General features: G+C 38.0%; 1 protein-coding gene across 3 annotated transcripts in view; it reads left to right on the top strand.

Annotated features, from left to right (window-relative positions):
• eva1aa (eva-1 homolog A, regulator of programmed cell death a) overlaps nucleotides 1–16,771 on the top strand; it is a 61,242-nt gene that overhangs the window by 10,544 nt on the left and 33,927 nt on the right. Inside the window, exon 4 of one of the 3 annotated variants that reach the window (XM_015048223.1) lies at nucleotides 1,417–1,560. In XM_015048223.1, the coding sequence (XP_014903709.1) occupies nucleotides 1,417–1,560 (144 nt within the window). Of the gene's footprint in view, nucleotides 1–1,416; nucleotides 1,561–11,659; nucleotides 12,207–16,771 lie in introns of those variants that run through there. The other 2 variants (XM_015048225.1, XM_015048224.1) reach the window with 2 other exon arrangements.

The following is a 16,771-nucleotide window of genomic DNA, read 5'->3' as shown; positions in this document are numbered from 1 at the left end:
GTCCACTTTCAAAGGCTCGTTTCCTCCTGTTGTTTTAAGGGGTTTAGGTGAACCACGGAGGCCCGAGAGGCATCCATGCGAAACCAGGAACCATTCACGCTCCCATTAGACACACAGCAGGAGTTTGTTCTGACTTTATCTGTTCTGACGCGCTTTTGTGCTATTTTGTCGCCGTTTGTATTAAGAAATGAAGCACACACACACACAAAAAAAAATAATAATCCACTGGGGGTGCTTCAGTAAATCACAATTGGTTGTTCATTTATCTAGCATTGTGCTAGATAAACGGACAGTTAGCCGGCTTCAGGGTGAACGCCTTTCAAGCTCACGTCGACTTAATCTGTGCAGTCACGCTTCCCCCGTTGATGAGAGCTGCAGATGAGAGGTTCACGAGGAGATGGCAGGTGCTTAGTGATGATGTATGAGAGACCCGTCCGTCCATTCCTTTGCCTCGTCTCCCCGCACGAACACACACAGATGCTGGATCATGTGTCCTTTGGACAATTTAGGGCTCCTGGAAGCTTTCTGATGTGGACACACACACAGATCGATGTAGTGCCGCGAGCTGAGCTGAATGAGGAGAGGGTTTGAGTGTGTTTGTTTACACCTAGAGCTGCTGCGGTTGACGTACTAGTTAGTGCACTAGTAGAAACATGAATACTGAAGGAGAGTGACTGTTTTCTTTTTTCCTGTTCTGTTATTGTAACAACTGAATATGAAGTAGGAATTTGCAACTTTGAATGCGACTGAAATTTGTTATAAGTGAAGAATTTCACTTACTTTTATTTGATTACATTTATATTTCTATCTGATACACATCAAGCTGATGATTTGGTTCTCCTATCTCTTCTTATTTTTGCTAAGATTTATGTCAAAATTTAATTGAAGAAGAATTTGAATCATGTAGCTTTAAAGATAACCAAAATATATATATTTCTGCATTTACTAAATCTATATGTGAGTTTGACTTTAAAAATTATTTTTTTCTTTTACGTATAAAAATGGAGGTGATTTTATTGGTTTACGGAGAATGAAAAGATAATTCCTTTGAAAATGTAAAAAAAATAAAACGTAAAAATACAAGTTCCTAATAATTTGTTCTAACCTTTTGTGTTAAGTTTAGTCAGAACTTGAGCAACAAAATTATAGTGTCATAACATGGAATAACTACAGTTTATTTATTTATTTATTTTTAAGAATATAATGTCATTGCTTTCAGGCTCTATAGGTACCCATTTGTGCTGAATGTCAGTTTGGTTACTTTGGTCTTGTGGAGAAAGCAATCAGATCTTTTCTATCTAATTATGTAAACTCTTGTTTATAATTGTTCTTCCATGAATGGGAGTACCTAATTTCGTTCGTTTTGAACAGGCTGGTTGGCTTAAAAACAAACATTCTTTCCTTTTTCTCCCCCAGACTGCCAGGCAGCCACGGCCCTCCAGGTCCTTACAGCCCGCTGCCAGGGAAAGAAGAGCTGTCGGGTCCAGGCCTCCACCAAAGAATTTGGAGATCCGTGCTACGCCGGCACCAAGAAGTACCTCAATGTCATCTATACATGTGGTGAGCCCAGACAACACTCATCCCATTTTATGTTCCTGCCACCAGGGGGTAATACTTGCTCACTTATAAAATGTGCATGTTTCTGTTAGACTTTCTTTTTTCTTCTTTGCCTCTAAAGTACACCCCAAAATAAAAGGCCACAGCTTTTGAAACACAACAATTCAAACTACATATGGCTTTTCAAAGAAAACAGTTTTCTTTCTTCCTTTCTTTCTTTCTTTCTTTGTGATTGAGACATTTTTTTTTTCCCTCTGAGTTTTCCTTTCCTCCTTACTCCTGTTTTAGCTTTACATCTGTGGACGAGATAAATAGATAAGCAGTTCCGACTTCTATCTGTTCTCTACCCTCAGGTTAATCCTGAACTGTCAAGAATGTAATTCATTAACCACACGTTTGGTGGTATGCTCAAAAGGTCACGCGTACACACACACACACACACTCACACACTCCCAGAGGCGCCTCCAGCACCATGAATCGATCAGTGAGCGCCGTGACGTGGAGCTTTTCAAATCCACAAGAACATTAGCCTCAGAAACCCCAAATTAGATGAATCCAGCTCCAAGGCTTGGCATGTCAGTGGCATTTTTGAGTTCTAATTTTGAGGACTGCATTTTATTTCATCTTTAACTGTTCCCTCTGGGCTTGAGAGAGAGCCTTTTATGCACTCATTTGGTTTGCAAGTTTATCTGTGCGGATTGCATTTTCTCCTGCGTTCTCAATCAGTTCGATGTGGTCATCTTGCATCCCAGAGTTCTGCTGCTAGATTCTGGTGTGCTGTCTGGTTTTCAAGACCCCCCTCCCATTCGTCACTAATCACTAAACACCATCAACCATCATTCAAGAAATCCATGCAGCCTTTGTCTCGATGACAGCCTCCCACTGCAGACAAAAATACACAGACTGTTCAGCTGTGTTTACGCAGTCATTTGGCCCGAATCTCTGTCTGACCTCCCTTATCCGTTGCTGATAACTCAACAGTCATCCTCAAAAGCCCCGGTGCTGCAGTTTCTAAATGAGTGCCTGTGTAAAAGCCTTATAGACGGGGCAGAAAGGGGAAGGATACGGGATGTTAGCTCGCTATCTTTCCAGCGGTTAGGATTGTCGCGTCTGTAAATGTGCAGCTTGTTGAGGGGAGGCTGGGGGGTTTGCGGTTGAAGAGGGAGATGTTTGAATGTGAGTAGATCCACCATGTATATGAAGTCACTGGCGGCTCTGGGCTCAGGCAACGTGGTAATTAAGGGGGATCCTCTTTCATTGGTGGTTGAGTGTAGGGGCAGCGCATGGAGACTGGCAGTCCACCCCTGGTTTGCAACAATTTGCATTCATGTTTCTGTCTTTCCGTCTTGTTCCTTGGGAGAGGTGAATAAAGTTGATCATTTTCTAGTAGCCTCAATGATCTAAACAGGGAATTTTGCGTTTAAGAGTTGTGCATAAATATTTAAAGTTTTTATCCTGTGAAAATTTGCGAAATCGTATTAAAAGGATATGTTTTTCAGTTTATAAAAGAAAATGTATATGAAGAGAGTGACATAAATTGCTTTTACTCAAATACCTGTAAATAAAATCCTGTGCAGCCAACTGCCTTATAATAGTTTGAAGTTGGCTGCATGTTTTTATTTGAGCTGTTCCATGAAGGGCTCAATGATTTGTTAGGAAAAATGGTGAACAAATTGCATTATAAAGGAAGTCCCATTAAAAGTCCAGATCTTAATATAATTGAGAATCTGTGTCAAGACTGGAAAATTGATGTTCACAGATGCTCTCCATCCAGTCTGACTGAGTTTGAGGTATTGTACAAAACTCCCAGTCATCAGATCTGCAAAGTTGGAACAGTAATGCTCCAGAAGATTTTATCTAATGTTTTGGCTTTCTGGTCACAATCAGAGGGTAATTTGTGTTGGTCTATCTATCAGATATAGATCCTCTCAATTGCATTGAACCCTGCAGTTGTGACGAGGTAATATCTGAAAAATTCAAGGTGTGTAAATACCCTTGCAAGGTGCTGTATTTCAATTAGGGAATTCGTGCAAGTACTATTTTGATTTATGACGAAGACTCTTTATCAGGCCCGGCCTACCTGTGATTTATGGAGCTTCACAGCTTCTTCTTCCCTTAGCTCAAGGGATGGACTCGCTGCTTAGAAATAACACAGATGCAAATGACCTGGAACTCTCCGTCGGTCTCCCTGCAGAATACACACACTCCACAGCCGCCGCTGCCAGGCTTCATTTACATTTTCTCCCTCAGGAGGAAGCCCCTGTGACTTGTCTGTCCCAGAACCGCTACATGTATCTATGAGTAGAACAAACGTAACGCCATATAATTGGTGAGACTAGGGTTGAAAAGAAATATTTAACTCTAACAATTGTTCACAAAGTAAATATTTGCTTCCAGTGTAGCTACCTGAGACGGATAAATGGGTCTTCTATGGAGCATTTGTTTTTCACAAAGCGACCTTTTGACGTTTCGTTTTGCTTATGTTTAGATATATTGAAAGGTTGACCTGTATTGAAAGCCTTTTTTGTCACTATGACATATTTCTATTCTTAGAAAAAAATTTTTTAAAGCATTGTGGTAAATTCAACCCAATCTAACCCCTAATTCAAGTTGCTGTTTGTAAAACAAACGAGTAAATAATGTTTTAATTATTTTTCTTAACGAACGCAACATACAATATAACAAAATAAAAATTTACATGTAAGGACCTGCCAGAGCATTTATGCTCAATGTAAAATGTATATTTTGGGTCATATTAATGAGATGTTTATCTCTACTTGAACCTTTTTTCACATTTTTCTTTTTTTGTAGCGTTAGTGTTCTCCCACACGCAGAGCTTTTTGCATGTCAGCCAAAACCTCAGTTCTGGTTAAAAACCATATATGATTTTCCCTCTGAGAATTAAACATGTTAAACTATAACATAAAACCAAAAAGGAATCCATTTAATTTTGTGGTTCTATTTGTAATGACATGTGAAAAATGTATTCATGGGCTGGTAAATCTCTTTGCGCTGCATTGTCATTTATTTATTTGAAGACCTCCATGAAATAACTTTGTATTTATAACTTTGTATTTTATGACATTCCTGCCACATGTAGGGAAGCCCAACGGCTACTCTGTTCTACATAAAGTCGCTATAAATTGAAACTGAAGTTAACTAAACATGATCTATGAACAGTCATTCTAATCATATGAACCCAAAGCAAACAAAAAAAAATCCCTCCTTCATGTTTCTGAATCAATCCCAAAGACATTTTCTTCTTTCCTCCCGTAAGAAGCATTAAAGCCTTGGAACTTATATCAAAATGAAGGAGAGGCTTTTCCAAACTCTCCTAGGTTTTACATCTGATCTGCTCTATGTGGGATAATAGATCAAAACCGTCACAGCCTGTGTTGAGGAGAGTCAAAGAAAGCTGAAATAAACTGATTCAGTTGCAAAAAAGGAAATAAATTCATTGTAGTGTTCTGTTGGTTTTCTTGGAATTTTTGCTACATTGCCCACCAATTTCCAGCCTTGAGTTTGTAACCTCCGAATGGAAAGAAGATCACAAACAAGTGCCAAGTGTAATTTAAGCATAATGTATGTACTCATACATAAAGCCTTTACTACTGCTTCCACTTTAGCATGCAAGAAATCCCTTTACCACATTTCTGTTGAACTATATAAAAGAGAAATATCTTACCTAATAGTTAGGGTCTCTTTAGAGCTTTCAATCATACCTCTCTAATGTTAATCTGGTTTCTACAGATCTTGGGGGCAGAAATGCTGTGATTCACCATGTTTTTTTTTTTTGTTTTGTTTTATTTTTTTTTTCTTAAAGATTTAACACTGAGTCATTTTAAACTTTGTAGGTCTGTACCATTTATATATATATAAAAAAAGCCTTAACCTTTATATCAAACATATTTCTTTAAATACAAAACAAATAAAATTGGGCAAAAGTGCAAAAACATATAAAATGCCTGTGTTTTTATGTCTGTACATATTTTAATAATCTTTTTTTTATTGCTATGCTTGTCAGATAGCAAGTATACCTCTATGATATTTGCAAAGCGACAGCTTGTCAAGGTGATATTAAGCATTACTGTCAGATGTTTTACTCATGAGAAGTTGAGTAGATCATGCAGCAGCGTCTATGTTTTATCCTCTGCGAAGAAGGTTGAACGGTAGCTTTTCCAGATGTATTACATGGTAGACAAGGTGACTGTGGTGCTTGTCAAAAGCAAAATAAATAAATAAAAATGCAGCCTTGATTTATTTACAGATGTACATGCTGCATACCTGCTGGTTGTAAATAATCCAGGGGATGAAAATACACAGGAAAAAGGCAGGAGTTGTTTGATAAAATCCTTCATACAGTGGCAGATTTACTCCAGTTGTCCAGAACAGACATGTCCAGCTCACCACCTGGCCAGCCGCCACGATGCATGTTTTTCATCCTCAACTCTTCAAACCCCAATAAGACTTCATATCGTTATTATTTTTAAACTCATTGTCGTTATTGGGAGAACCACATCAACACTTATCATCCTTAACATATGATCATCAGCAATCTACAAACTTTGTTTTGTTTTGTGCTACAGAGTAAAGTGATGTGTTTGTAAAGTAAGCCATTTTGGATTCTTCCTAATACACAGCAGGAACCAATTGTGTAAATGTATTTGAAAAAAAATAAAATAAATAAATAAATAAATATTTCTGTAGGGTCTAAATATCAGTATCACAGAATTAATCTAAGAAAGGCAAAAACAAGAACTTTTTAGTTAGAGCATGCGAAAGTTAGCTACGTATGTTAGGTAAAACTAATCATTGCTTTATCATTTTATTTGAGTGTTTTATCTAAATGTGTTCAGTTACCTAACTGGCTCTGACCAGTTATTCTTTAAGGTTCTTTCTCTATCTATAACGTAATTTCCTACTCAAGGGGTCCATCTGTTTCGTTATCTCAGCATTGTCCTCCTGAAGAAGGTCATCATAATAAAAGCCAATTCCAAGCAGAGTTGAGCAGAGCTCACCAATCTTTGGTCCCGAGCGGGTTAGAGGTTGTAGATCTCTCCCTTTGCAAAGGAAGGCATAAAAACCTCATTGGTCTTGTGTCTGGTTCTTCACAGGTCTTGAGCTAATTTTAAAAACCCCAACAACATATTTTTCCAACGCAAATTAAATTACGTTTCTCCTTCATAATTTTAGTATTTGTTGTGCAACTGTTCCTTTTGTCTGTGAAGAAAATTTAGTGAGTGGCAGAATGATGGACCCTCGAGTTCACTGCCAGTGTTTTGAAGCGGAAGACAAACCCGGTGTTGGAGCCTGTGGTTCTTTAGATATGGCTGCTTTGGGGGATGACTTATATGTAACTGGGGAAAGAAGGAAGATAAAGATGTAACTCAGACACTTGCGGTTTTGGATAGTCACAAATGGTTTTGCAGAAGTGGGCCAAGACACATAGACACAGGCACCCATGAACAATAATACTCCGCCTACTCGCGCACATTCATTTCATGTCAGCAGAGGAGACTGTGGGGAAAGATGTTTATTTTGGCTCAGTTGTATGAAGCTGCTGCCCAGCCAGGCAGACAGTGGCTGCTGCTGGGACTCATCATTCTCTCTCATAGCTCGTTCTATAGCTGGATTTTTGGTCAACGTAAACCCCAAAACACACGTGTTTTATAGCGTGTTCACTGAACCATGTGCTTTTTTTTTTCTTCTTTTTTTCAGGTATCTACCATTTTACACACATGGCTGCACACACATCTGTGTATGTGACACAGCGTTTTACACAGTTATCAGTCAAAAGAGGACTTTCCGTTCTTTATCTCTAATCTCTAAAACCTGTTTAGCGTGTTTTTTTTGGGGTTTTTTTATCAGTTTTTTATGTTCCAAATGGAACTGGGGTGGCCAGACTTGCATGTCGAACCCGGCCTAGCACATGATAACTCGACTCAAGACTCAGGTGACTGAAAAATGTTCTTGCATCATTAGTTTGTTAGTCACGTTTTGGGCAAAGAAAAATTGCCAAGATGTTGAAAACAGTCTTTATCTCAATGTGGAAGCCGCAGAATCCCCGCGAATTCTATCCGTTCTTGTAACACAAAGCTTACTCGACAGAAATTGAGAGAGTTTTTTTCCCCCTCTCCTGTCACGTGGCGGCATTATAAACATGAGTCCTCCAATTTCTAATTGTTTCAAATCCAGCAAATATTTGTCTGTCTGTACAGCAGATACAGGAAAGTTTTAGTATGCGGATGTTTTCTTGTAATTAGATCAGCACTTATGAAGATCAATACACACCTGCACTATATCAATCAATCAAATCAATCCAATTTTATAGCACATTTCAGCAGCAAGGCATTTCAAGGGGCTTCACATCATCAAAAAACAAAATAAAAACAGCATGTGGCTTTGAATAAACAGTAAGAAAGAGGAAGAGATTTTGGAAAAAAAAAGATTAAAAAAAAATAAATAAAAGATAAAAACATACTTTTGTTACGGAATTTAAGCACCTGTCTTCGCCGGACTCCGCTATCCGTTTAGCACGGGTATTATCCAGGCCCCGTCGCCTAACAGGACAAGGTCTCCAACCTTCCAGCACCAGGCTCCGTCCACCTATCACTCGAATTTTTGCGCTAGGATTTCGCCGTCCTAGTATACACGGAATTTTGTGCTCTATTTTTACATACCAGAGTCAAGAATTTACAGGGTATTTCTTTGCGCGCAATGACCCTCAATCACTCACCACTTTTACATAAATAGATTAAAAGTAAAGATGAAAACATTAAAAACATTGAAGACATCAAAAACCCGCACTCTAACCCCATATGCTGGCAAGTTAATTTGTCTTACCCATTTTGAAGAGTGTTGAAAAATATTTACTCTATATCTAGAGGGAAACATGGATTTATAATTCAATGTTTAAAGACACTTGGATCATATTATAAAATTAAAATAAAAATTAGAAATATGTTTAGTGATGTGTATTTTGTGGATTGTCAGGGTTGACAATCACTGTGGCACAGATTATTCAATGCATTGCTTTCTTTGTATGGGAGTTTATTTCTTGCAATGAATAAACATACTCAAGAAAAAAAAACATTTTAATGATGAAAGCAAACAGAACAAAAATATATTTTAAGTGACTTTAAAATATTGTGTTAGCAGGGCTTCTTTATGTACATAACCTTTTAAAACTTAATTTGACAGTATTAATTGAGTTAATTGAGATTGAGTTGTAATACTCAATCTGAGTGTTATGATTGAGATTGAATCGGAATAGAGTCAAATTTAAGTTTGTCCATACGATTGATTTCTATTGGTTTGATATGAATGGAAACTGATTCTGTTCGTCTTTTATGGTCCATTGAATTGATTCCCAAAATTTGAACTGAATATCTTTACCGAAGATGCTAGCTATATTAGCACAATTTTAACAGTCTGCTTGCTGTCCAGCAAAAATTAAAAAAATAAAAATAAAAATAAAGCTATCAGTACAATCTGTGGATAAGGTTGAGGAACATCAGGTGAGTTTCTGTGTTTTACTGATTTGTAAGATTTATGCTTTGCCAGCATATTCAGTCAACTGATGTCTGATGTTACTGAAGGTAGTTCAGTAACAACAAACATAATAGTCCTCTCCTTGGCTTTAATGTTTCCACACTTGACATTACAGAATGCATTGCAGTCATATCTTTCTCATTAAGCCAAATGCCTAGTTAGTGTGATCTCAGCTGAGAGAGGCTGTTAAGTTTTCGTAAAAATAAATGAATCATGGAGCAGAAAAGGTGTTTTATCACCTCTGATCTTTCCTTTTGCTCACCCTGGCAGATATCTCATGCAACATTAAGCAAAAATAATCCAAATGTATCATTATCAACAGGTGGTGACGATTCATTTTGTGTTTTTCCTGTCTATTCAAATGCTAACAACGTGTTTTGCTTTACCACAAAGTGCCTGACTAATCTGAGTAATCAAACTTCATTCAGTGTTTTGTGTCTAAAATTAGTCACCATCACATGCATCAGCAAAGCAAGTTAAGCTTATGTGCCCAGCATATTCCATCCCTTACTAATAATAATAAATGTGTGAAATAGAGCATTTATTTTTAACAAAAAATAGTATTGACAGAATTGCACCAATCAAGAGATTTTGTGGCTGATTCCCGGTCACCAGTTTTGCAAAGCTCTGGCTCTTTAATTGCTAAACATAACCCAGCTTTTTTGAAGCTGCCAAAACTTCCAAGGCCGTCTTTGTCTTTATTTGTGGCATTGATCACATCATTTTCCATCTGACTAAATGCTAATGGAATTATTGCGGGTGGATTCGCTCTACTTCCTGCCCGCTGTTGTTTTTCTCTATAATGCTGTCAACATCATCATAGCCTTTAAGGAAAAAAAAATAAATCCTTCTGTCCTCCTGCTCATCCCATTATTTCAGCAATAAGTTCCCTCTCTGTTATGGCTCATAATAAGGCCAGGTTTCATGTTAACAATGATGTCTGTTACAACTGGTGAGTTCTCCAAAGACTGAGCTCGGAGCCAGAGCCACTTATGTCTAAATAGCCATTCCAGCGCTGTGCATAGGAAGCTCTTTCCAGAGTGGAGGAATGTTCTGCATTCAACCCAGTAAGCCATTTGTCTTCTTTAGACAGGTAACATAATAGACAGAATCTGTTAACATTCACTCAGTCACATGTGTGCTTGGATGTAAAAGCAAATGCATTACTCAGCACATATAAAAATTGACTTTTTTTTTTTTTTGCCAAATGGGCCTCTGCTCTTCAAACTGCAAAATAGGCAAATCTGGACAAATATTGACCAAATTTGTCAAATTCAACAACTGTGCGTTGTTTTCCCCAAATAGTACACACATCTTTTTCAATCTGTGACTCGTTCTTGTTTTCATTTATATGCAGAGAATGTTGAATCAGAAGACAGAGGGGGTAGACTAATGTTTTCCAGTCTGTGGCTGGTTTCAGTTTTCTTCCTGCAGAGGAAGAGGGCCTCCTTATCCACTGCAAAGAGAGAGAGAGGGATTATGGGACAGTGAGCAATATTTGTGTGTGTGTGTGTGTGTGTGGGTGTGTGTGTGGGTGTGTGTGTGTGTGAGGAGAGGAGAGGAGCTGTCTGGGAGTAGGAGCCAAATAAGAACAATTAGTTTGGAATTTTTGGCGTTTTGAAGTTTTTAGTTTAACTTCTTCCAAAGAGTCTCACAAGGAATTAACTCCACTGTTCAGCTTTTCTGTCATCAATACAGCAGCTTATTTTATCTTTAAAAATATTAGCATGGACATTGAACAGTTTAAGGCAGCAATCCACTTGACTTGTCAAAGCAGGTGATTAGGATAAATACTGTTTGGAATGATTTGCCTTCTCAGTACATGTTATGTTTGGCTGGTTCAGACGAAGCCCATATTGGCCAAAGACCATTTTAGAGAATATATTATAAGACGAAAGACCTGTCCAGGTTACAATGATGTTCTATTGAGCTGTTTATGGTTTTACAAAGACTATTTTACATCTGATATCATGTCCAGTATGATTTATGGATTGTGCAGCTTTGTCCAAAGGCGAGTGGAGTTGTTGTGCTTCATACATACGGAGGTGTACTGAAAGTCCCTCACCACACCATACTCTATGTCTAAATAGCCATTGTTTGTTGTGCCTCATTGTGCTTCTTTGGATCTAAATGCCAGAGATCAGCACCAAATGACATATTGAGAAAAAAAAAAAAAACACTGTCCTCTCAACATTAGAGTAAATGAGTGGTTATGTTTCTCCCAAATGTCTGCCTACTGCAGATCTAATAATACATTTGTCCTAAAAGCTAGATGTACTGTGCTTGGAATATATCATCTTCGCATCCCGGTGTTGCCGTGTGTCTTCGATTACATGCAGCTCCCAGCAGCATGTTCCAGCTCACTCACATCCCGCTTCCAGATTTTCCAGGATCAGTTGAATGAAATTCTCGAGTCATTTCCCGGAGCTACGCTCTGACATTTCTCTTTGGTCTCTGTCTCTGTCTGTCTTGTGCTCTCTCTCTCACACTTTACACCCACACCAGCCCCCTCGCCTTCTACGACTTGCTCTGTCCCTCCCCTTTGTAATTCTGTTTGACTGCTCACTCACATAGCTGTGGAGGTGGACACTACACATGTCCCACGTCTCCCTCTGCCCGTCCCTCCCTCTCCGGCTCATTCTCTCTCTCTCTCTCTCCTGCTGTCACATTCCAGTTGTGTAAAGCCGGGTTTAACTTTCGCTCTCGCTGAGAGTAGGAAGGAAGGCAGAGCTTAAGAGAGAAGAATTCTTATTCTCTGGTTTGGAGGAAGGAAAAAAAAAAAGAGGTAACTCCCCTTGTACTTTATTTGGCTAAAAAAAAGGGGGAGTCACCATAAAGGACCATACCTTCTTAAAGGGGCTATTCTTTGTTATCCTCCCTCCTTCCTTCCTTATGTTTCCTTTTTTGGCTCACTCTCTCTGATTCTGCTCAGACCCGCAGTGGACTATTCACGTGAGCATTTGTTTTTACGGCCAAGATAGTTGCAGCTCTCGTGGCGGGGCAGAAGAGTGGTCTTTAACACGCCAGGCAGTCTCCTAAGCTCAAAGAGAAAGAAGTTAACCCTGGAGGATTTTTCATTCAGCAATGTGTGTGTAAGTGTGTCCCCTCGCCTTTTGCCTGAACACGCTCTTGAATTTCTCTGTTTCTGTCTTCTTTTGAACTGAAGTTGTTGAAGGCTGGGGGTAAAGATTGACGCGACTTTTCCTATCCTCCAGACTTTAAACTTGCTTGATTCTGAAGGATATTTCATAATGTAAGAATGTGTCAGAGGGCTGAAATAATTTCGAAGTGAATGTGTCTCTTACTATTCCTATTGTGCTTTCCTATTCCTGAGAAATATGATCAGAGGCTAATTTGCGAGCTTAAAGTCTTGTACTCGTGTGGACTGTGGATTCAGGAACAACTTGCCAGCATGCAAACATGAACATGACATAAACTGACAATCTCTCTGGACTGCACTGTTACATTGGTAGCTACGCTATTTGTTTACATATTTCAGTGTGAGATCAGCAGTTTTTCCTAATGAACGAACTGATTCAGCTTGAGTTTTTCTTAACAGTAACGTCCAGAGTTGAATAAAAATACCAGAGGCAGTGAGATGTTCACAGCAAATCTGATGGCTCAAAACCGTACATACTGACTGAAAATGTGTGACTGAAGCCTAAATAAAATACTTCATTCTAAAAAAAAAAAAAAGAGAGAAAAAAGTCTTATTTCAGATGTTAATCTGAAATAAACAGCTATCATTTTAAAGACTGACAATTTTGATGACTTTTGTTGATGTGCTAAATCAATTTTGTGTTAAAAACCATCAGGCCAGACAACTTGTCAGTGGAAATTCTTCTGAGTCTTTAGTGACTTCTAAACAAGCCCGAATGTAAAACTGGGGGGGGATAACTAAATAACTAAATAAATGCAAAATCATGTTGTTTGTGAAGTTAAAATTAGAAGATTTAAAGCATAAATATATATATATTTTTTTCTGTACTAAACGTTCAATGTATATTAATATGTTTTTCAGACACAATCACACCTTTTTTGTCTGATTTATTTAAGAATGTCAGGAATGGGGTATTTAATATTTAGGTAACTGATTTATTGATTAAAATACTGACATTAGTATTATTCCAGGATTACAGCCCTTAAGGTTTGCAGTAACACTTACCTATGTTACTATTTCTTTATTTTTTTATGGCTCAAAATTGGAAATTTTATGTGTCTAACTGTTCCTTAGTTAAAAATTGCAATTTCAAGTATAACAAGGTCTAGCAAATGAATCAAAATTATATCTGAATTTGAAAATGTATCACTTGGTATGAATTTTCTGTGTAGTTATTAAGTGTATTGCTAATTTTAGCACTGCTGCAAGACCACCGGCAAGTGATGTCATGTCCTACATCCTGGTTCATATCTCTTCATAACGCTGTCATAGGACTGTTGCGGTTTCTTTTGAACTTACTCTTAAGTCCAAAAGACAAACAACCATTTTGCTCCTACGGTGTTTCAACCACATAAATCAATACTTTTGTCTCTTTATTTCACTATTTAGTTTGCTATTCTCATTTTCACTACTTTATGATGTGATAGCAACCAGAAGATTTTAGTATTAATTATAAGGCTCATGACACAAGTTAATCCAACAATTATATGCTAACAATATTTCCTGTCAAAATAAAAAGTGTCCCTTGAGGAGATACCCAGGTTGTGGCGTTGCCTGGGCTGCTGTTGTGGACCCCAATATGTTTTAAGCTTGATACTGTGTTGTATTTGTGTTTCAGACTTGTATTTTGGAGTTAGAAAGGAGACACTTCTTGTGGTGACTCAAGGTATCTACAAGAACAGAGAAATATGTGTATTCTCAGGGATGAGGATGGTTTCTGTTCAGGCTAAAAAAAAACGCGATCTAGATGAAAGCGGGCTCATATTTCTAATCTATCCTCCAAAAATTTTGAGTGCATTGACCCCTGTGTTTAGTGCAATCTGGATAGTATTGCGCCACCGCTACTGAATTTTATTGCCAGGTGTCAGCTGGATACTGAACTTGTCTCCATCTGTAAACAGTTGTGACATTTGCATGCGCAGAGGTGATCTCAAATATTTTAGATTCAGCATTTCTTCTTACCACCAATAAAGTGTGAAGTGTTGTAGGCTGGGCACAAAATATTTGCTTAGCAGTTTCGGAGCAAGTTGTTTATATTGCTTCCAAATGGTCTGCCTGTTTTATTGCATGCTGCAAACAAATGTGAGCCGTACATAGATGGCGAAGGCATGAGAATCTGCTACTCCAAGCATGTACCCACACCTACCCCTCCCTGCCAGTCAGGTTTGCTTCTAATTGATGCACGGCTGTTCCCCCTTAGTGCCAGTTTGCAGTGTCGGCCTGGACCCTCCCAAACCACAAGGGACTCTTTGTTTGTAATTTATGAATTAGTGTGTGGTTTGTGTTAGCAAAAGAGGAAGGGGGAGGATTTGTGAGGCAGGCGTTTTACAGCACAGACACAGGATTTAGCCCAGCAACTCAGGATGTTGGTTTGCCTCTGTTTGTTATTCCAGATTAGTACTTTGCATGCGCTTTGTAGATGTAGGGAGAGATTGGGAGGGCAGCGAAAATGATTATTAATAGGCAAACGGAACATGTTTCTCTATCTTTCTGTTATTCTTTGTCTAACCTTTTGTAGCTCTTTCTCTGTGACTTTGTGTTCCACGGTGCTGCCCTAATCAATCTGGATTCGAGTCTGGTCTCTAGATAAGACCAATGGCTCAGTTCTAAAAGCAGAGAGGGAGCACAGTCAGAGCATCTCTTCATCTTAGTGGAGCCCCGTCTCTACTGCACCTACTACCACCCTTCTTTGCTACTTTCAATCAAGTGGGTTCATTTACCCTGTCTAGTCTGAATATAACCTGGCACTGTACTGAGCGTTGGTCTGATTCTCTCACAGAAAGAAAGACCCTTTTTGACCCCCTTTGTTTTTTTTTTCCCTCTACCCTTGATTTAGTTTTTATCCTTTCCTTCTCTGTTCTCTGTTTTTGCAGCCCAGCATGCATTCCTCAAGGCTTCAGTTCTCCTTAAGAAGTGTTTTCTTTTTCCATCCTTCCTCTTACCTTTTTCTTCACACTTCAGTTGTAATTTTCAAGAAAATATTTTGGGATACCTTTACGAGAGGCTAAAAATTCTTTTAACACAAACATGCATCTACATGTTGGTTTTTAGATAGACTGGTCATTACAAGTTGATGTGCTATTTTATTGTATGTCTCCATTGTCAAACAATATCTAATATTTGCTGCTAGGAGCCACACAATCAAGTTTTATGTGCTGCAGATCTGCGTTACTTACTTCGGTTCTTCTTCTCTTTAAGGTAATTTAATTGGAATTTCTTTCCTCTTTGGCCAGTTCTTTGTACTCTGCCACAATTGTTAGGTCAAAGAGACTTTTTCTGTCCTCTTTAAAAAAAAAAAAAAGCACCTGTGCTTTTGTCTTTCCTCTGATGTCCGGGTTACTGCCTGGACTGGTTCCATATTAAGGGATTTATGGGGACCTCTATTGCTGTAGGCAATAAATTATCTCCCAGTAAAATTTGCAGGGTATGTCGTCCAGGTTTAGGTAGAATTCAAGTCACTGAGGTAAGACAGTGAAAGGTTACTGAGGCTCACCCACACAGAGTACAGAAATTCATCACCTTAATGCTCTGAAGTTACATTTACAAGTCCCAGTTTATTTCGTCTTGTGCTGATATGAAGATTCAGATTTTTATCTTTTGCCATCCTGCCATGAGTGGATAGTGTTTTATTTTTGTAACACCATTTGTGAAAGAGTGTTGTTGTGCTACAATAGGAGTCTAGATTTGGCTATGGTTAACTATAAATGATTCCTTAGGTCAATTATTAATAAAACTAGTAATTTTGATCAAAATTACAAGTCAGGGCACCATGTATATCAGGATGATAATAGCCAGACAGTTCAGTCTCCGTTATTTCATTTAAATACAAGCCTGATGTGGTTTAGGTTTTAAAATGATAAATTAAGTAATAAGTTTTCAATATACTTGAACAGAAAGATATTACATGGAATAAATACAGACTACTCTGCAACATACACATTTATTGACCAAAGAGTTCAGTTAAATACTGTATTCAACAACCTCATTGAACTACTACCACTCAATAACCTCTGAGAAAAAAAAGGAATGATAAAAATATAAAAACAATGAAAATATTAAAATTTATTTTAAAAAATAACCAAAATAAATCATACAACGATGTTACAGTTCAGCATCAGCCGTGAATGTTGAAAAACCAGGTTCATTCAAAAGAAAGCAGTCTTTATTAGTTTTGACTGAAATACAAATCAAACTTTTTCAAAAATTGATTCATAATCTATTTATTTTCTTATTAATTTACTTACTTACTACTTCAGTGACTGATTGATTAATAATTTGGAACACCAAGAGTGTGGCTTAAATGCACAGAATCTGACATTTTGCTGTTAAAACAATCTCTTTTAAGGCCATAACACTATAAATAACAATATCAATGGTTAATTGTCAGCAGTTCATTGTGGCTGACTATGCGAAGACAGAAAGCTTTGTCTCGGAAATGCCGTAGCCCTTAGCTACCAGTGATTCTTGAGAATAGGGACAAAATGGGTTTTAATTTTCCCATAT

The sequence above is a fragment of the Poecilia latipinna genome, unplaced genomic scaffold (genome assembly GCF_001443285.1).
Source record: "Poecilia latipinna isolate Pla-1442-1.1 unplaced genomic scaffold, P_latipinna-1.0 Scaffold868, whole genome shotgun sequence".
NCBI lineage: Eukaryota > Metazoa > Chordata > Actinopteri > Cyprinodontiformes > Poeciliidae > Poecilia > Poecilia latipinna.
Note: the sequence above shows the minus strand (reverse complement) of the source record. Positions and strands in the feature narration are given on the sequence as shown.